We start from the raw sequence: 21,712 nt of genomic DNA on the forward strand, positions 1-21,712 counted from the left end.
AAAATTGGCTGTGGTAGAGGCAGGAAATCAGAAGTTCAAGGTCAACCTGTACTACATAGTAAGATTGTCTCAGGGGCTGGAGAGATGGCTCAGTGGTTAAGAGTACTGACTGCTCTTCCAAAGGTCCTGAGTTCAATTCCCAGCAACCACATGGTGGCTCACAGCCATCTGTAATGAGGTCTGGTGCCCTCTTCTGGCCTGCAGGCATACACACAGACAGAATATTGTATACATAATAAATAAATAAATATTAAAAAAAAAAGATTGTCTCAAAGAGTAACACACACACTCCTCTCCTGGTCGCAATCGTACAGTGATGGAAATGCACAGACATCAACACAGAAGTGTGAAGTGGTGTTAAGACACAAGTCTTAAGCCTTTCCCACTGCGAGTCTGGTGTTGGGCTTGGGTACAGTGACCCCACTCACAGGAGTGTGACCTAACTCTGCCCTTGAGAACTGGCCCAGGGGCCCAGAGCCTCTTGCTGCTTCAGCGGCCAAAGAAACCTGCTTTTAAAGTTCTCCTGCCCCGGGGCTGAAAACAACCAGAACCTTGGCAGTGGGACCCAGCATTGCTCTCAGAGGCCTCCTGGCTGCTGATACTTCTATCCCAGCGCCCCTGGCCCCCGCTCCACCTCCCCCATCCGCCCTTCTGCTCACTCCCAGTTGCAGGCTGTGGCTGCTGGTCCCGTCGCTCTCACTGCCATGAGGCCTGTACTTTGCAAGGCTGAAGTCCAAAGTTCAGTCCCTTCGCTAAGCACACGGATAAATATGAACCTTGGAGAATTTCCCCAGCTCCAATGTAAACAGAGCAGGCAGGGGCCCTGATTCACTGGCCGCTGGGGCCAGGGTTGGGGGTTGGGGGTGCCCACGGGGCTTGACTAGTGGGATTTGGGGGGGCAGTGGGTATAGCAAGCCTGGTTTGTGACTGCCAGCCTGCCGGCAAGTAGACACTGGCTGCGGGTGGGGGAGGCGGCTAGCTCAGTGGCCTTGGGCCGCGTGGCCTGGTGGCAGCGGAGCCATGGTTTCTAAGCTCAGCCAGCTGCAGACGGAGCTCCTGGCTGCCCTGCTGGAGTCCGGCCTGAGCAAGGAGGCTCTGATTCAGGCCTTGGGGGAGCAGCCAGGGCCCTACCTGATGGTTGGAGATGGTCCCCTGGAGAAGGGGGAGTCCTGCGGTGGGAGTCGAGGGGACCTGGCCGAGCTGCCCAATGGCCTGGGGGAGACGCGTGGCTCGGAGGATGACACGGATGACGACGGGGAAGACTTCGCGCCACCCATTCTGAAAGAGTTGGAGAACCTGAGCCCAGAGGAGGCAGCCCACCAGAAAGCTGTGGTGGAGACACTTTTGCAGTAAGACCCCACCCTGTCCCCAGCACCCAGAAAGGAATCCATAGCGGCCCACTTCCCGGCTAGAGTCATCGGGAGCTGTGGCCTTCAGGCTGGTGGTCTCAGGGGAGAGAGCTCAAGGGGTTCTTGCTGGACCTGCTCTTCTGCTTGGTCCCATATACCCCGTATCTTTGAGTGACCGTCTGCAGCCCGGTCCTCAGAAAGGAGGCGCAGGCCCGAGGTCACTTTGAAACGGAGGACAAAGGAACCAGAATGGTAGAATTCTTTAGCCGCTATGGTCATTTGCGCTTCTACAAATTCCACCTTCTTTGCTAGGTGGTCATACCCCAGGTTTAGCAAAAAGCCTCTGAGACTGGGCTGAGGTCAGGAATTTCAGGGGATTTCCTGACGCACTAGGGCCTTAAACACCTGACAGGGTGAGCCGGGGGTTTTCTTACCTGAGGCAGCAGGAGCCTAGGAACGGCCACTTCCCTGCATAGCCAAGCGCCCCCACCCACCTGGCTAGATAGCAGGTTTGGAGGCCTCCCCAAACCATACCCCCTCATCTGCTGTCTGGCTCCCCATCTCCTGGAGTGCGGGGTGGGTCCCAGTCTTGATGCCTCCCCTCTCCTCAGCAAAGCTGACCTGGTTACTAATTACCCATACACCTTTATTATTTCTTTTGTTTTATAAATTTATAAATAGCGAAAGGCTCTGATAAGGCCTGTGATCATTAACTTGTCGGGATGATGGCTGGGAGATACCCAGTAGGGGGTGGGGGGAGGGTGACCTAGGGGCTGTGGGGAACAACACCCCTCATTCCCAAAGCCTCCACATTCACATGAATATCTCCCTGCTTGCTACTTTCTGTTGGGGTTTCATGGTGCCTAAATTCTCGTAATATGGACATGAGCCCCGATAAGGAAGCTGTTACTAAATCAGCTTCACAGATAGTGAAACTGAGGCTCAGACTCGGACTGGGGCAGGAACTATGAAGGAAAGGGCCTAAGGGTTAGCTGAGGAGTTTGTGGCCAATTTCTGGACAATATTCAAGAAGCAGCCTCTTTTCTGTCCAAGGTCCTGATCCTGACTTGGGGTGGGGGAGGGCTGGTGGAGCCCAGCATTTCTGGAAGTGTTGGGGAACCTCCCTGGGCCTTAGGCAAGGGGCAGGGGAGCAGTCAGGCCCCCTGGCTTGGCAGGAAGAAGAGGGCAAAGGGCTTCCTCTCTGCAGGGGAAGGGCAAAGAGCCAAGTATTGCCAGACCCAGGGCACAAGGAACCTGGATAGGGTGGGGCTGGGCCTGACCTGTTCAGGGGCCCCAGGTGGGACTAGGGGCTCAGGTGTGAGGCTCAGGGGACAGGGGTGCCAAGGGTCTTCTTACCTGGGTAGGTGGGACCCCTCGATCAGCAGCCCCCATGGTGGGGGGAGTAAAGGCTGGAGCGGGGCTTGGTCCAAAACTGCTGAGCAGAGGTCAAAGTGCTCCCTGGGGGCCAGCAGAGTCCTGGAAGCAGACAGGGAGAGGGACAGCAGGGAGGATAGGAAGGAGAGGGCTGGAGGAGCTGGGAGAGCAGAGGAGCCAGGGAGGGAGAGGGTCTCAGAGCAGCTGAGAGAAGGGGCAGGGGACAGAGGCTGAGCTGGGAGGAGGCTGGAGTTCCTCTCCCAGGTTGGTTTTCTTTAATGCTAACAGCGTGCTATTTGCTTTCCATTTAAATTCGAGATGTTGCTATAAATTATCAACCAGCTCCTTGTTCCTGCGGAGTTTATAACTAACTACCTGGGTTACTTATTGTTCAGGTAACAAAGGGGACCTGAAAATGTCCCAGGGACAAAAATGGGACCTCTAGTTTCAGGACAGAGGAGTGGGGACTCTGGGGGAAGGGCTGGACGACCCCTGTCTGATAAAGGCCAGGGCAGTGAGGAGGTTGAGGCTGGAAGAGGGGGCGGTGAGGACCAACTCCCTAAGAGAGCCGTTGGTTCAAAGACCTACATTTGAAAGAGGGGGGTGGGTCTGGGGTCTGACCCCCATAAGCTCATGCGTGAGGCCACTGCAGACACCCCAATTCTCCTCTCAGATTTCTGTCCTTCAGATCTCTACTGTGTGGCCTTGGGCAAGTCCCTTTCCTTCCCCTGCCTCGGTGCCACCAGGTAGACAGGGAATAAAGGCAAATTCTCTGCCTTGGTTCTAGTTCTTCTCCTCTCCTTCCCCCTCCCAGGCCCCCTCCCCTCCCATTAGCTTCCCTACCCTCTTTACCCCTTCTTTGGTACCTGTGATGCTGACTTTGGCCCTGGATGCACAAGCTGATTTCTACCTCATGACCTTGGTCTGTCCTGGTCTTCCTGTTCAGGACCACCCCCTCCTGCCCCGCTTCTTCCTTGGCTCTTAGCTCCTATCTGCATGTAGGCTGTACCCCACTTTCTCTCTCCTTCACAGTGCCCACCTACTGTCTCCAGTTAACCATTTAGTTATTTCATTTGTCTCTGTGTCCATTTCTTGTCTCCAGGGAAAAGCTTGCGAGGTCATCGTTCACCGGGTCCCCCCATCCAGCCCTGGCCCTCCAGGCATGAGCCAGCAAGAGATTAGCCTTCCCTGAGGACACCTCCTAGTCCTCCTAGAGGAGCAATTGGGATCCAGAGTTTTAGCCGGGCTGTTAACTGCTTAAACCCCAGCCTGCTTTTTCCTGACCCTCCCTCCCTGTCAAGCAGCAACAGGGTTCTTCCATCTGGGAGCACAGCAGTGGGGCAGCATGCAGGAGGCTTCACTGGACAGAGCCCTGCCTTGCTTCCTATCCCAGCTCTGTCCCTTTCCAGCCAGCATGGTGGGTTCTGTTCCCCAAGTCCCAGTTTCTTCTGAAGAATGGTAAGGACAACACTCAGTCACCGGGTCAATAGCATGACACACAGCTAAGCAGTATGGAACCGTAACATGAGTAGTCCCATTTCATAGATGAGCAAAGGAAGGCTCAATGAGGCAAAATGACTTACTCAAGTAGTATGACCAGACTTGGGCCTGAGATGGCTTAGCCCATGTCTGCACAGCACTCTTAAGTCTCAAGTCTGTCTTTGCATGCTTACCCACGCCTCCAGCCTGTCTCTGCATGACTCCCAGCATGTCTCTGCATGTTCATCCCCCCAGCCTGTCTCTGCATATCCATCCCCCCAGCCTGTCTCTACATATTCATCTCCCCAGCCTGTCTCTACATATTCATCTCCCCAGCCTGTCTTTGCATGTTCACCCCATCCCACAATCATTCCTGCTGTTCAGCTTGACCGGAAATCCTTTCCCATGCAGGACTTTATTTATTTATTTATTTATTTATTTAATTTATTTATACAATATTCTGTCTGTGTGTATGTCTGCAGGCCAGAAGTGGGCACCAAACCTCATTACAGATGGTTGTGAGCCACCATGTGGTTGCTGGGAATTGAACTCAGGACCTTTGGAAGAGCAGGCAATGCTCTTAACCACTGAGCCATCTCTCCAGCCCCCCCGCCCCCCATGCAGGACTTCAAAACTCCCAAGAAGATGCCAGGTGATGGTGGCAGCATTGCATGCCTTCAGTCTGGTAGTCAGGAGGCACAGGCAGGTGGATCTGTGAGTTCGAGGCCAGCCTGGTGTACAGAGTGAGTTCCAGGACAGCCAGGGATACACAGAGAAACCCTGTCTCAAAACAACAACAAAAGCCAAAACCCTCTAAAAGGTTTAAAGAGGTGTTAAACTCGGGGTTCCCTCTGGACAATTTCTAAAACGCTCTCACACAAGCACTCGATACGGGGTCTCAAGTGCCAGATTTGCCTCAAACTTGATATAATCAAGGGTGGCCTTGAACTCCTGATCCTCCTGCCTCTACCTCCCAAGTGCTGAGATTATAGGCATGTGCCACTATGCCTGCTTTGTTTCGTGATTGTTATTATTAGTATTATTTTATACAGGGCTTCTTTGTGTAGTTGGGCCGTTCTAGAATTCACTCTGTAGATCAGGCTGGCTTCAAACTCAGAGTGCTTCACCTCCAGACACCAATTAAAGGTGTGTGCCCCACAACCTCAGCTTTACGTGATGCTCCAACTGAGTCCGGGACTTGGTGCTTACCAACTGAGCTATATCCCTGGCCTGAGAAACAGGAAATATCTTTAGTTCTACTTTATATGTGAAGAAATGGGGGGACGCGGAGGCTAAGCCACATTGCAAGGCCATTGAGAGAGTAGCCAAGCTGGGAATCTTCCTCAGATCTAAGCCTGACCCCTTCCCCCTATTAAGAATTTGGCTTCCTCTCCAGAGGAGTGGCCCCTCAGGCTATCCTCTTAGCTCTATGGTCTGGATACCAGAGAGCCAAACGCCCAACAGTGGGGACACCTGTTTGACTCCAGAATAGGGAGATAAGATGAGGGGAGAGCTCCACTCTTCCGGGTTCTGCTGAGGGGGCAGGGGCACACAGGGCCACAGTGATGTTGATTATAATAACAATATCATTCCATATACTGAACCCTTGATGTGGGCCAGGCTCTGCCCCAAAGTCTTCATCTCCACTGGGGACCCATTTACTACTTCCAACTTCCAGCAGAGTCAGAATGAGTGTGTATATGCTTGCACACATGTATGAGGGAGGGAAGAAGGGAAGGAGAGAGAGAGAGACACAGAGACAGACTATAAGAAAAGCCCCGCCTGTACTGAGATCCAGGTGACCAGTCTCCCTGCAGAGGAGGGAGGAGGAAAAAGTAGTGAGGGCCAGAGGGAGGGTGGAGAGCAGGGTGAGGGTTGCCCTTGCCCGAGAAGGGAGGCCACCAGATAAATATGTTTGCAGAAGCACAAGCTGGACTTTGTCCCCGCTTCTCCCAGTCCTGACTGGCACCCGGGGAAGGGAGGAGGGGTGAGACTCCAAGGACCCTGAACACAGGGTGAGAAAGGAGGCAGGAAGGAGTGTACAGTTGGGGTCCCTGGCCATGAGAAGTATTCTTGAGTCCCAGCTAGATCAACCTGGGACAAGGTTTCTCTTTTCTGAACCTGAGTTTTGTCTGAGGTGGAGCCAGAGTCCAGATGGAACATACTTCCTGGGCTCGCTGTGAGATGCAGGCCGCTCCCAGTGACCCCGGAATTCATCCTCATTTCTTTGCTGTGCCGGGTTCAATTACTCCATCCACTTTCTTTGCGCCCCTGCTGCTCTGGTAACTGCTGCTAACAGGAGGGAGAAGAGGGTCTAAGCCGGTGGTTCTCAACTTTCTTTCATGTTTCGACCCTTTAATGCAGTTCCTCATGTGCTGACCCCAACCGTAAAATTATGCTCGTTGCTACTTCCTAGCTGTGGTTTTGCTGCTCTCATGAATAGTCATGTCAATCTCTTTTCCAGGGGTCTTAGGAAACCCCTGTGAAGGGGGTCATGGCCCACAGGTTAGCTGGCCATGGCCCTGCCTGTGAGAACTGCATTCTTCAGGCTGTGAAATAGAGCTGACTTTAGGAAGGAGAGGGGCTGTGGAGCTGGCTTCAGAGTGCTGGGGGAGGGTTTCAGTTGGGAATGTTAGATGCAGCCAGTCCTCTGTGTCACCGAGTTCCAAACCTGCAGATTCAACCAGCTGGGGACTGAAAAGAGTGTAAAGGCTTCTGCACTAGACCTGTCACTGTTATCGAAACACTGTGTAAAGCGGCCATTAGGTGGCGCCCCTGCTGCAACCCGAGCTGATTAAAGTGGACAGAGGAGGCTTAGGTATTTTTTTGGTTTTTTTTTTTTTGTTTGTTTGTTTGTTTTTCGAGACAGGGTTTCTCTGTGGCTTTGGAGCCTGTCCTGGAACTAGCTCTTGTAGACCAGGCTGGTCTCGAACTCACAGACATCCGCCTACCTCTGCCTCCCAAGTGCTGGGATTAAAGGCGTGCGCCACCACCGCCCGGCTCAGAGGAGGCTTAGGATCTGTGCAAGTCCTAGCCTACTCCTTTTACTTTCAGAGACAGAATTGCACTGTGCAGCCCCAATGGGCTGCAACTCAATATACAGACCAGGCTGGCCTTGAATTCAGAGATCCACCCATCTCTGCCTCCAAAATGCTGGGATTAAAGGTGTGCACCACCACTGCCTGGTTACAGACCAACTCTAGCTCATGTTAAGCTGTCTAAAAACAAAAGCCAAACAACCATACAGGTCGCCGTCCATCTACCCAAGCAACCTTATTCATCATCCATCCATCCATCCATCCATCCATCCATCCATCCATCCATCTCCATCCATCATCCACCCATCCACCCATCCATCAATTCATCTACCCATCATCCATCCATCAGTCTCCATCCATCCACCCATCATCCAACAACTCATTCACTTGTTTATCATCCATGACATACTCCATGTCAGGCCATTTTGGGTTCTGAGAACCATGCAGTTCCTCCTACCCTTAATAGCTGTTTGAAACTCACTGAGGGGCTGAAGAGATGGCTCGGAGGTTAAGATTTCTGGCTGCTCTTCCAAGGACAATTCCCAGCAACCACATGGTGGCTCACAACCATCTGTAATGCGATCTGATGCTCTTCTCTCGTGTGCAAGCAGAGCACTAAGTATATAATAAATAAATCTATATAAAAAAAGAAACTCCCTGAGCAAGGCCTGTGAGGTGGCTCAGCAGGTAAAAGTCTTTGCTGCGGAAACCTGGTGGCTTGAGTTTGAGCTGCAGGACCCATGGAAAGATAGGAGGAGAAAAGTGACTTCCACACACTTACTGTGGCACGTGTGCACATACACGCGCGCACACACACACACACACACACACTCATGAGCAGGTTCAGAAGAGGAGAGGAACTTTGAAGGAGTCACAGGTTGAGGGTCTTCCCTACTTGACGGGCAGTTTCCAGTGGGATTCTGTTCATGCATCCATGGGTCCCAGTATGGGACCCAAGTCCAGGTCCTACCCACAGAGCAGAGCCACAGTCCTCAGGACCCCAGCCTCACCTGAGGTGTCAGGAAGGGCCACTGAGCAGACCCTGTCCTTACTCCCTCCCAGGGAGGACCCATGGCGCGTGGCAAAGATGGTCAAGTCCTATTTACAACAACACAACATCCCACAGCGGGAGGTGGTGGACACCACCGGTCTCAACCAGTCCCACCTGTCGCAGCACCTCAACAAGGGCACCCCCATGAAGACGCAGAAGCGAGCTGCTCTGTACACCTGGTACGTCCGCAAGCAGCGAGAGGTGGCTCAGCGTAAGTAATGACCCCAGCCTGTGTCCCCCCAGCAGGGCCCGCAGTTCTCCACAGCTCATAGTGGGGTGGGAGTGTCGCCACCCCCATCACACAGACAAGTGAGACAGAGAGGGAGCCAGAAGGAAGTCCCCAAATTTACTGCCCACTCTGCACGAGGCACTGAGGGAAGGGAGCAGGGCTGGTACCCAGGATCTGCAGATAAGCAAGCTGTGTCTCTCCTTCCAGGAGCACACTGCTCAATGGGAAATAAGAGAGATCACCATGATAGAGTAAGACATGGATTTTGGGTGGTGGTGGCACACACCTTTAATCCCAGCACTCGGGAGGCAGAGGCAGGCAGATCTCTGTGAGTTCGAGGCCAGCCTGGTCTACAAGAGCTAGTTCCAGGACAGGCTCCAAAGTTACAGAGGAACCCTGTCTCAAAAAACAAAACAAAACAAAAGACGTGGATTTTATATGCTAATGACAAACCCAGAAATAGTATTAATTGAGCCCTCACTGTGTGCTGGGCTTGGTGCTGTGGAAAATGGTGAGCAGACTGTGAAGGGAAAGAGGAAGCCCTTCTAGCTCAGGTTTCAGGAAGGTCCCATGAGCAGCATGGCCATTCCTTAGGTCTTAAAGTGTCCCTATGGAGGTATAAAGAAGGGTATCGCAATCAAGAGGCACAGCATGAAAAGGCTGAGAGGCAGGGGTACACCCGTTACTTAAGCAATGGTTCTCAGCCTTCCTAACTTGGCATCCCTTTAACACAGTTCCTCATGTTGTGCTGACCTCACCATAACATTATTCCATTGCTGCTTCATAACTGTAACTTTGCTACTGTTATGAATCATTATGTAAATGTTTGATATGTAACCCTGTGGAATCGTGACCTACAGGCTGAGAACTGCTGACTTAGAGATCACTGAGCTTTTGCGCTCTCTGTCTCTCTCTCTCTCTGTCTCTCTCTCTCTGTCTCTCTCTCTGTCTCTCTCTCTGTCTCTGTCTCTGACTCTCTGTCTCTCTCTCTCATACTTGGGATTGAACTCATGGCCTCACACACGGTAGGCATGTGCTCTATCATGCACAGAGCTAAGTTCCCAGCCTTCTGTTTACTTTTGAGACAGGGTTGTAGCCCAGGTTGGCCGTGAGCTCATGGTCTTGCTGACTTGCCTCCCAAGTGCTAGGATTACAAGTGTGTTCTGCCACATCCAACTTGATATCACTCGTTCTCAGGGTTCTCAGAGCGGTCTGTGCCACTTAGGGTTTTTCTGATATGCTCTCATGATCCTTTTTTGCAAAGGACATCCACATAGAAAAGTTCCTATGTTGTGGGATGTTGATGTGCAGAGGAAGTGCTTTTAAAATCATTGATGAAGCCAGCCAACGACAGCACACACCTTTATCCCAGCACGGGGGAGGCAGAAGCAGATGGGTCTCTGAGTTCAAGGCCAATCTAGTCTACAGAGTGAGCCCCAGGATAGCCAGGGCTGCAAAGAAACCCTGTCTCAAACAAACAAAACAAAACAAAAACAAACAAAAAACCCCACCTAAAACAATAACAAAAAAATGGTTTCTGAACAGCCATTAGATGGTTGGGGGGTAAAGTGCTGGCCGCCTAGTGACTTGGGCTGGACCCCCAGATCCCATGATGGATGTTTTTGTTTTGTTTTTAGATCTATTTTACTTAATTTTTAAAGTATGTGTATAGACATGTGTCCCTAAATATGTATGCAAGTCTGTATGTCACTTGCATGTGTTTTCAGGCTGACCATTTGGTACAGGATGACCAACTGGCGTGTTCTGCCCTGGGGAGGACCGCTTCTTCCTCTCTCAGCCTTCAATTGCCTTTAGATCTTGTGTGGAGTTTGGGTCTATGCACCCCTCTCCCACACAGTCTGGCATGTTGTTGTCCTTGTCCACCTTGTTCAACTCATCTTGGCAATTGTCCTGGTGAGACTCTATGGGTGCAACCTCTGACATCCCTAAGAGACCCAGTCTCGCAGAAAATTCCCTCACCCTCTGGCACTCAGTCTTTCTGCCCCCAGCCAGAAATGCTCCCTGAGCCTTCCATACAGCCAGGGGGGGTTGGTTCCATTTTATTTATTTATTTTGTGTGTGTGTGTGTGTGTGAGAGAGTGTTTTGCCACCATAAGTTAAGTCTGGGTGCCTCCTGTGTGCCTGGCACCTGCAGAGGGAGGCCAGAAGGTGTCGGATTCCTCAGTGCTATGGTCACAGATGGTGGTGAACCCCGTCGTGGGTGCTGGGAACTGAGTCCTCTGGAAGAGCGACCAGTGCTGAACCCATCTCTCCAGCCCCCAGTCCAGAGTTTTGAACTTTAAGGGAAAAACTGAGGATGGGAGAAGAATGTTCCAGAGCTTTCTCAGGAAACCGATTTAAGAATTTTAGGAAAGGAATTTATTGGTTCATGAATGCGAGCAAATCAGGGCTGTTTCAGGCATGGCTATCTCCAGGGCCTTAACCGACTTCCACACGCCTAGTAGCTTGGTTTGGCTCTGTTTCCCTCCTCCCTTCTCTCTCTCTCCCCCTTCTCTCCCCCTCCCTTTCTCTTGGGGCTCATGTGTAGCCACTGTAGCCTCAGACCTGCTACACAGCGGAGGATGATTCCTGCACAGCTCCTCCTATCTCCTCCTATCTCCACTTCCCACATGCTGAGCTCACAGCACCATGCTGGCTTGGCTGGTTGGTTTTCTCCTCTGTTGGCACGCCTTCAGGGGCTCTCCTCACAGGGCCCACAGACTGGTCCTGGGAACCCTGCGCCATCATCCTATCTGCTCAGTAATCTCAGAGGGGAAAGCAGCCTTCCAGTTTTCAGTTGAATGAATGACTTACTTCAATAATAACAACCACAAAAAATCCTCTAAAAATATACAAAAATCTATACATCTTTTGGTGGTGGTGGTATTTGAATTTTTAGTATTTTTGTTATTTTATTTTATTATTTTATTTTTTGGAGACAGGGACTCGCTATGGAGCCTTGACTGACCTGGAATCCACTGTGTAGATCAGGCTGACTTTGAACTCACAGATATCCACCTGCCTCTGCCTCCCCAGTGCTGGGATTAAAGGTGTGCACCACCACTTTTGGCCGACATTATTCCTTTCTAGTGAACATTTGAATTGCTTCTGATCTTTTGATTCTGTGAATCAGACTGCTCTGAATATTTTCGCTTGAGCTTTTTGCTAAAGGTGTACACACAATTCTATTGGCTACAGAGTTAGTAGGTCTTAGTAGATCCCTGCCCAATCATTTTGCGCTCCAACCAGCAGGGTCTCAGCATTCCAGGGGCTTCCAAATCTTTGTCAACACTTGTTAATGTGAGTCTTCTTCATTTTCACCATGATGTACACGTGGTGATATTGGATTGTGGTTTTAACTTGAATTCTTTGGGTAACTCATGACATTGATCTTATCATATAGTTATTGGAGTTCATTTTTAAGAAGTACATATTTAGGGCCAGTTATGCTGGTGCATGATAAAGAATCCCAGAACTCTTGAGGCAAAGTCAGATAGATCTCTGTGAATCAGACACCAGCTTGGTCTATATACCAAGTCCTAGGACAGAGAGAGTTGCATAGCGTGACCATGCCTCAAAGAAAAAGAAATACTATTCTTCCTGAGGACGCTAGTTCAATTCCCAGCACCCACATGAGGGGCTTCAGTCACCTGCAGCACACTTTCAGGCCTCTGTGGGCACCCCACACATATGACATGCAGACACAAACAAAAATATTAAAAATAGACAAAGTGTTCCAGGTTTAGGGGCCAAACTATAGTGTCTGGTACCTCAGGTCTTAGTCCAAGCTCCTGTGGCCACTCAGTTGAGTGTGGACAGAAGCAAGATGGTTACCTCAAAGGCAGCGTGAGTGGCTGTGAAGGGCCACGCTGTGCAGAATGTTGCACCCTGCGCCAAGTTAATTAATTGCTTGTTGGTTTGTTTGTTTGCTTGTTTTAAGACAGGGTCTCTCTATGTAGCCCTGGCTGGGCTGGAATGTGGTATACAGAGCAGCCTGCCCTTGAACTCAGAGATCTGCCTGCTTCCAAATCTTGAGTGCTGGTACTTATGGCACCAAGTCCTCTTTTATCGGTGGATGGGGCTTGACTTTGAGTTGGACTCAGACTTCATGCATGCTAGGCAAACCCTCTCCCGACTGACTCACAGCTGCAGTTCAGACTAGATGTGTGTCTCAGCACCTTGGCGGGGTCAGGTCATGGTCAACGCCCTACTCACCTTTCTCTGTCCCCACAGAGTTCACCCACGCAGGGCAGGGGGGGCTGATTGAAGAGCCCACAGGTGATGAGCTGCCAACCAAAAAGGGGCGGAGGAACCGGTTCAAGTGGGGCCCAGCTTCCCAGCAGATCCTGTTCCAGGCCTACGAGAGGCAGAAGAACCCCAGCAAGGAAGAGCGGGAGACCTTGGTGGAGGAGTGCAACAGGTAGGGTGATGTTCCAGCCAGGGCTGAGGCCAAGCCGGGGAAGGGAAGGTGTCTCTGGGTTGGGGATGGGGGGCGGTCCTTGAGAACTCTTGATGTCCATTGAGAGGAGTCAGTTTCTTACCATTGTTTTGAAGTGAATTCTCAGCATCCCCCACCCACCAGAGCAACACTTTTGGCGGGGGTGGGGGGTGGGGGGAGTGGGGGGGTGGGGGGGTAGGGGGGGATTGGGGGTGTCACTTGTCTCCTATCATCTCCTCTACAGCCCTAGGCTATTTTGTTCACTTCTTGACTAAGGTCAGAGAGGCTCAGTCCCTTGTCCAAGGTCACACAGCAGGACTGCTATTGTACTCTGGGTCTGTCAAATTCAGTGAGTGGGTAGACTCCACTGCTCACTGTCTTCTCCCTCCTCTGAGTCTGGCCCTGGAGGCTCATGGGTGCCATCTTTGCAGGGCGGAGTGCATCCAGAGGGGGGTGTCGCCGTCACAGGCACAGGGGCTAGGCTCCAACCTTGTTACAGAGGTGCGTGTCTACAACTGGTTTGCCAACCGCCGCAAAGAAGAAGCCTTTCGGCACAAGTTGGCCATGGACACATACAACGGGCCCGCGCCAGGGCCAGCCCCGGGCCCCTGCGCTGCCAGCTCACAGCTCCCCCGGCCTGCCCACATCCGCCCTGTCCCCCAGTAAAGGTCCATGGTGAGTGCTGTGGGGGAGGAAATTGGGAAAAGAAGTGAAAGTGAAGAGAAAAAGCGATGGGCAGAAGGGCCAGAGGGCTTTCCCCCCGGGGTGGCAACCACTCCAAACACTCTGCGCTCCACCCCTCCACTGTGCCTCGTGCGCTCCATCCCCTTCTCTCGGCCTGTGCTCCACCCCCCCATCCCCCACACCCACCTCCCTGGTCCACTCCAGTCTCCCCCTTCCGTTTCCTCCCACTTCCTTCACCCACTCTACCCTCCCTCCTCATTCCAGTTCACACTGTGTACTCCACCCACCTCATGTAGCCAGACCCACGCACTGGTTCACACCACCCCACGCACTCACCGAAACCCCATCCGTGCCACGCTGCTCACCCCACTCCAGCCTAACTCGCCTCAGGATACTTCAGTACAACACAACCATTGTGGATCCATGAACTAAGAAACCATTTCAGCTCAACTCAACTGTGTCCAGATCACAGTTTAACCCACCAATTCCCGTGCAAACCATTCAGTTTGGCCAAACTAATTCCACGGGATCCAGTTCGTTATGCAGAGCGTATCCCTTGGAGCCTGGGAAGTGGTGCCAGGACTTCCTGTAGACAGGTCCTATAGTATGTCCCCTCTCACCACGCACACCCTACCCTATACGGAATCACTTCTAGATGACTTATGGTACCCGACACAGGGTAATTATGTTGCAGACAGTTAACTGTATTGGTTGAGGTCTACTGACAGGAAAAAAATCCTGCACCTGTTCAGTACGAATGTGGATTTTTTTTTCAGATATTTTTTATCTAACATTTGATTGAATCTGAGGCTGCTGCACCTGTGGCTAAGGGGCTGACTGTAAAGCTCAATTCAATTTAGTCCATTTCAATTGGATTTTGATCAGCTCAGCAAAAGCTCAATCCAGCTCAACTCATTTCTGGTCCCACTTAAGGAGATTTAATTTAATTTGGCCAGTTGCAGTCCATTCAGCTCAACTCAGTTCATTTCCATTAAGGTCTACGAGCACCAATTTGGCTCAGTCCCTTTGTTCTTTGAGAGTCTTCTACACAGAGCCGGACACACCAGGCAGTGGGGGACACGGGACCATGAATTAAAAGATCTGGGAGCAGCTAGCACAGGAGGAAAGCCGGGGTGCCAGAAAAACAGCTCTGGAATGGTGAGGGTCTGTGGGCAGGAGGAGGACAGGAAAGGGGGTGCTGAGGCCAGACACTGTCCCCACTCCAGGTGTGCGGTATGGACAGCCTGCAACCAGCGAGGCAGCCGAGGTGCCCTCAAGCAGCGGCGGTCCCTTAGTGACAGTGTCTACGGCCTTACACCAAGTGTCCCCCACAGGCCTGGAGCCCAGCAGCAGCCTGCTGAGCACTGAGGCCAAGCTGGTGAGTGAGACCCCCGTGTGGAGACCCCTCCTAGTCCCATCTTCTGTGGCCGGGAGACAGTGTGGGGACACCCTAACTCACCTTGACTTGCCATCCCAGGTCTCAGCCACTGGGGGTCCTCTGCCTCCAGTCAGCACCCTGACAGCACTGCACAGCTTAGAGCAGACATCTCCAGGACTCAACCAGCAGCCGCAGAACCTCATCATGGCTTCGCTGCCTGGGGTCATGACCATTGGGACTGGGGAGCCCGCCTCCCTGGGTTCCACATTCACTAACACAGGCGCCTCCACCTTGGTCATTGGTAAGCAGGTGGGGGTGAGTGGGGCCCCTGTGCCTCCTGCAGTCTGGGATCTGGAAAGAGCTGCTGGGGCCCATCCATCTATCCATCTATCCATCCATCCACCCACCAACCCACCCATCCACCCACCCACCCATCTATCCATCCATCCATCCATCCATCCATCCACCCATCCATCCAATTCCTACTTTCTGAGTGTCTGTATCTAGGCACCCATGATCCCAGACAGTCAACCAAACAGAACCGACAGGCACAGTTTAGAAATTACACTGAAACCATCTGAGAAGATTGTGAAAGCAGTAAGGGTGCGCTGTGTGATGTTTTCTAGGTTTTTTGCTTTTTTTTTTTTAAAGTCTCAAACCCTTTCTATGCAGGAACTATTGCCCAGTGTCTAAGACAGGAGCTGCTGCGAGAGGGGAGCAGAGAGCAAAGCCAGGGGCTTTGCTGCAGTGGAACCCCAGGGCTCCAGGGAAGTCAGACAATGTCTCAGCTAAGGGCCTAGAGGGTGTCCCTCAGAGGGTCCGGGTTCAGGGTGGACAGAGTGGCGGGTGTGAGGCTTGGCTGACCCCTGCCTGTCTTGCACCAGGTCTGGCCTCCACTCAGGCACAGAGTGTGCCCGTCATCAACAGCATGGGCAGCAGCCTGACCACCCTGCAGCCGGTCCAGTTCTCCCAGCCACTGCACCCCTCCTACCAGCAGCCGCTCATGCCCCCTGTACAGAGCCACGTGACCCAGAGCCCCTTCATGGCCACCATGGCCCAGCTGCAGAGCCCCCACGGTGAGCATCCCCCATGTTGGTCTAGGGGAGGTGGGCTAGGGGAGGCTGTGGGTGGGCACAAGAGAGGGCAGGTGTTGTGGTCTGCTTGTGTGTGGTGCAGGAGTCTACAGGCCACCAACCTGTTTGTGTGTGTGTGTGCACAGGGCCAGTGTGGACTTCTCAATGTGTGCAATGCTGGTGTCCACTGATCACGTTCCCAGCCTTGCTTGTCTGGGTGCTGGGGTACAGGCTACCAGCTATTCTCTGAGGCCCTTGGGGCTGCGCATACTTCAGCCTACGACTTTCCCACTTTCAGAAAGCTGGTTTGTGGCTATATCACGTTACATACTACTCCAGGCCAGCGGTGGGCAGGCACTGTTAGCCGTGCAATAACAGATGGGAATTACATGAAGTAGACCAAGGATTCATGCAGGGCTGGGGGAAATAGCTCAGTCAAATGCTGAAGAGGCATCCTTCAGAAGCCACAGGGCATGGGACGTGGCGGTGTGTGCTTCCTATAACTCCTTGGGGCATGGGACGTGGCGGTGTGTGCTTCCTGTAACTCCACGAAACATGGGACGTGGTGGTGTGTGCTTCCTGTAACTCCACGTGGCATGGGGACGTGGCAGTGTGTGCTTCCTGTAAGTCCACGGGGCGTGGGACGTGGCGGTGTGTGCCTCCTGTAAGTCCAGAGCTGAGGCAGAGACTGACTGGTGATTCCTGGGCTCAGAGGGAGGGGTTGAACCTGAGGATCTATTGGCGCACATGCCTACACTTGTATGTGGATAGACATGGGGACACACACACATGTTGTGGGTTTTTTTTTACTCTTCACTCTTTGGCTTTTTGGAGGCCTGCCACCCAGCTCCAAATAAATCACATGGAGGCTTATTCTTAGTTATAAATGCCCGACCTCAGCTTGGCTTGTTTCTTGCCAGCTTTTCTTAAAATATTTTGACTACCTTTTGCCTCTGGGCTTTTTCCTTTTCTTACTTCTGTATATTTTATTTACACTAATGTTTGTTTTTGAGACAGGGTTCCTCTGTAGCTTTGAAGCCTGTCCTAGAACTCACTCTGTAGACCAGGCTGGCCTCAAATTTACAGAGCTCTGCCTGTCTCTGCCTCCCAACTGCTGGGATTAAAGGCGTGCGCCACCACCGCCCAGATTACTTTCACTCTTACTCCATGGCTGGGTCACTGGGTAGCCAGGTAGCTGGCCCCTAGGTTCTCCTCACCTGGTTCTCTCCTTGTTTCTCCTCCTGTTTGTCCTCTCTGCCTGCCAGTCCCTCCTATCCTTTTCCTGCCTTGCTATTGGCCATTCAGCTCTTTATTAGACCATCAGGTCTTTCAGACATGTTTAGCTCTGGAGTTAAACAAATGCAGCATAAACAAAAGCAACACATTTTTACATCATTAAACAAACTTTCCACAGCATAAACAAAAGTCACACACCTTGAAATATTCCCCAACTCTCTCTCACTCACTCACACAGCCTCACATCAGGTCTGCCTAAAGTGGCCTATCAAATGGGCCATGGGGCCAACATTATGCAATGCTTCGGGTTCAGACCTTTTAGACTTCAGCATGGAGACAGGGGCTATGGACAGTGAGGCTGAATCTCTGCTGTGGTGGAGTTCCTGGGAGAGTACGGCATTACTCTGTGCTAGGCGAGTGTTCAAGTCTCTTGGAGAGGCTAGATGTGAAGCTGTTTCATGTTGGAGGAGCCCTGGAAACAGAGCCTCTGCCGCCCACCTGGACGGAGGCCACTGGCCTTTCCTCCAAAGGCCTGCATTTGGTACCAGGGCACCTGCGCTTCATGCGACAGCACCTTCACTGTGGTCCCGCTCAGCATAGCATACTGAGCACAGTACTAGAGAGTGCCCGCACTTGGTACAACAGTGCCGCCTGCATTTAGTACAGCAGCATCTGCATCTAATACATTAGCTGTACTTAGCACAGGCCCACTGGGGTAATGGGGGAACAAACATACAATGATCTGGAGTTGGTGCTAGGCCTTCCCCTGGCTGCTCCCCGTTCGGTTTAGCAGAGCAGGTCCCTAGGATGGGAAGACAGGGGGTTCATCTCTTCCAACTGGATCCCCAAGCACTGCCCCTTCAGACTACCCATCAGGCCCCATGCCCACTTCCCATACGGCACTGTCTTGAGGGAAGGGTCCAGGGAGCCACATCTGTGTCCTCTCTTCCCAGCCCTCTACAGCCACAAGCCTGAGGTGGCCCAGTACACGCACACAAGCCTGCTCCCGCAGACCATGCTCATCACAGACACCAACCTCAGCGCCCTTGCCAGCCTCACGCCCACCAAGCAGGTAAGGCCCTGCCTCCTGAAGCCCCACCGAAGCTCCACACTTCCTTGCCATGGGTTCAGGGCATTACTCTGGTTGCCTAGGTCTTCACCTCAGACACAGAGGCCTCCAGTGAGCCTGGGCTTCATGAACCATCATCTCCAGCCACCACTATCCACATCCCCAGCCAGGACCCATCGAGCATCCAGCACCTGCAGCCGGCCCACCGCCTCAGCACCAGCCCCACCGGTGAGCGGTCTGCTGTCTCCCAGTAGGATGTGAGGTGGTGTGTGCAATGGACTGAGGGTGGATGGGGGTGCTTCCTGTGTGGAGATCAGAGGCCAACTTTCAGGGGTCAGTTCTCTCCTTCCACCATGTGGGTCCCAAGGATTAACATGAAGTTATCAGCTTCTTTATCTTCTTGTCCACTCCGAAGTACTCCTACCCACCAGGCCATCACCCCAGGACTCGGTGTTTAATATTCTTTGAGTGGCCAGAATTAAAAATGCAGTTTTTGTTGGGTGTGGTGGTCACACCTTTAATCCCAGCACTTGGTAGGCAGAGGCAGGTGGATCTCTGTGAGCCCCATGCCAGCCTGGCCTACAGACTGAGTTCCAGGACAGCCAGGGCTACACAGAGAAACTTTGTCTCGAAAAACCAAAACAAACAAAACAAAACAAACAAAACCCAAAACAACTCAGTTTTTACCCAGGAGTCTGGCTCTGACCTCATCTGGGAGCTGAGAGAGCTCATGTTCTTACATTAGAACAGACTTGCATCCCTCAGCCTATCCCATTCCACTACTAGGCTTACAATGCCTGAGGTCTGGGGTGTCCTCCACCCCCAATTTCCTGACTTCAGGAAAGCTGCTATCCTATGAGCCTCAGATCCCCCACCTGGCCTTTGCGGCTGGCTGTAAGGCAGTTTCTGGGGACACTGTCTCGCTATACGAATGGGAGCCATCTCCCACAGTGATAGCGGCAGATAGGCTGGGCTCAGGTCAGCCCCAGGGCTCTCTCTGTCACTCTTATCAGTTTGGGATCTCTCGGGACAGGGAAGATAGCATCCACACCATGGAGCACAGCTGCAGGCCAAGTGCATCTGCCATCTGTCCAGCAGACCAGCAGCAGGCTGGGGCACACTGGGGACAGCAGCAGGCAGGAGGAAACATGGCCTCAATGAAGAATTTCTTCTCCAGGAAGATTCAGGTTCCTCTCTAGTTTAAGGTTTCTGATTAGATGTGTCCAGCCCCCATGGTCAAGGGTAACTTCTTTTACTGAAAGCCAATTCACTGTTAACCACATCTATGAAACACCTTCTGAGGAGCTGCATTCAAGCGTGAGGCCTTGGGTTCAAGTCCCAGTGAAGCAAAAAACACTTCCAGCCATGTTAAGTGTTTGACTCAGCCCAGCATCTGGGAGGTTCCTGTAGGCCCTGAGGGGAGAGGGATAACCTGGGCTTTTGGAATCTGTTGTGATTCAGAAAGTGAGACTCTGCCTTCTCCCCCTGGAGCATCCATCCCTAGGGACAGACAGGTGGGGTGGAGGTCAGAGGGGACTTGGCCAACAGCCAGTGACCTCATTTGCTTCTGCAGTGTCCTCCAGCAGCCTGGTGTTGTACCAGAGCTCCGACTCAACCAACGGGCATAGCCACCTGCTGCCATCCAACCATGGTGTCATCGAGACTTTTATCTCCACCCAGATGGCCTCCTCCTCTCAGTAACCATGGTGACTGTCTCTCAGGAGCTGGGTCCCCAGAGCCTGCACTGCCTGCATAGGGGGCGAGAAGGGAACGGCCATGCTGCCTGGAGGACATCTGAGCCTGCCATGTGTTTCCTACCATAGGCTCCTGGCCTTCCCAGAAGTCTTTGCTTTCATCCCATGGTTACTCCTCCAGCACCAGAAAGGGATGGCTCTCTGCTCTCTCAGCTGAGAAGGGGACCACAAAGGGCCGGAAGACAGCCTGATCTGGGAAGTGTTTTGGAAGCTGCTTAGAACAGAAAACCTGATACTTGGAACAGAAAAGGGAAGCCTGTGATGCTGGCACCCCTAGTCAGAGTCTGCAGCCGCCACAGGATCTCTGTGCTGAGCCCTGAGGCCCTAGATCCACATGGCCGCCTTCTGTCTCTGGTGCATCCCCAGGGCCATTCCACCCTGTGCCAGCTCCTTCCAGCCAGCGAGCCAGCACCTGTGGAACACTCGCCCCACCACAAACAGCCTGGGGGAGCTAAGGGGAAGGCACGAAGGGCTCTTCTAGGCTCTCTGGAACCGAGCCACCCGCTCCCAGCTCCAGGACCGCATTTACTCCCTCTGATGGACATGTCTTCTGATGCCAGCCTCATTTCTTGCCTCCACTAGAAAAGCCGCTTCAAAGAAAGGGGTTGTCATCCCTGTCCCTTAGGGTGTGTGACTCGCCATGCCCTGGGCCATCAGCTCCTCTGGTTTAGGGTCCTGAAAACTCTTCCTTCCTGGTGCAAGGGAGGCAGAACTCAGGAGGCAAGTCTGGGCAGTGTCTGCTGGAGAAAATGCTGAGAGCAGCCGAGAAACCACCTACATGGCCTGGGCTGAAAGCCATGCTGAGGAACCCGAGGTCGTGAGTGTGAGAACCCAGAGCACACGTGACCTCACCTCCCTGGGCCTACTGCAGAGGAGCTGGCTCTTAGGGGCTCTTGTCTGGGTCTGAAGAGCCTAGAGAGCCAGTGTCCTCTGCAGCGTACAGTCAGCTATGGACAAGCCTGTACATTTATTTAACTTTTAGTAAAGTCAAAGAAAAATGTATGGAAGCTTCCTGCTTATCCTTCAGCAGCTGGAGGGAAGGCAGAGGGAAGCTGGGTACAGGCCAGGGCCCTGAGAAACATGGTCAAACGTCAAACACCACCCGACCCTGTGCCTCCTCCTCGCAGATTCACTGCAAGGAACCCAGTCCACACGTGGTGCCGTTTCCCGGAGTCTTGAAGCTGGGGTGAGGAAGCAGATCTGGGGGTATGAATGGGAGGCTCCCACATGTGGTTTTTATTTAAAATGCCCCCTAACTTTCAGCACTGAGGATGCGGTTCAGCGGTGGAACACTTGCCGAGTAAGCGTGATCACCAAACACCACAGCACTGACAGCACATTCCTGTCTCCCTACTCAGGAGGCAGAAGCAGGAAACTGGCGGCCTCAGGCCAGTCTGAGCTACACAGAGACTCTTTCAGACAAACAATAAAACAGAGAGGGTCAGCACCAAGCAGGGGCAGTCCATAGGCTACGTCTTGGGTCACCTGATAATTTATTTTCCCTTTTCTCTTTGGTGCTGGGGACAGAACTTACTTGGGGTCTTGCAGCCAAGCCTGCAC

At 52.6% G+C, this 21,712-nt stretch overlaps 1 protein-coding gene across 1 annotated transcript; it reads left to right on the forward strand.

Moving 5' to 3' along the window:
* The first annotated feature begins 1,020 nt into the window (after window positions 1–1,020).
* Window positions 1,021–20,099, forward strand: Hnf1a (HNF1 homeobox A). Its single transcript, XM_057763871.1, is given in 11 exon segments — window positions 1,021–1,349; window positions 8,303–8,502; window positions 12,754–12,940; window positions 13,390–13,564; window positions 13,566–13,626; window positions 14,869–15,020; window positions 15,120–15,321; window positions 15,905–16,096; window positions 18,283–18,401; window positions 18,482–18,626; window positions 19,972–20,099. Coding segments are annotated over 11 exon segments (1,890 nt in total).
* The last annotated feature ends 1,613 nt before the right edge of the window (window positions 20,100–21,712 follow it).

Source organism: Chionomys nivalis, chromosome 3 (genome assembly GCF_950005125.1).
Source record: "Chionomys nivalis chromosome 3, mChiNiv1.1, whole genome shotgun sequence".
NCBI classification, from domain to species: Eukaryota; Metazoa; Chordata; class Mammalia; order Rodentia; family Cricetidae; genus Chionomys; species Chionomys nivalis.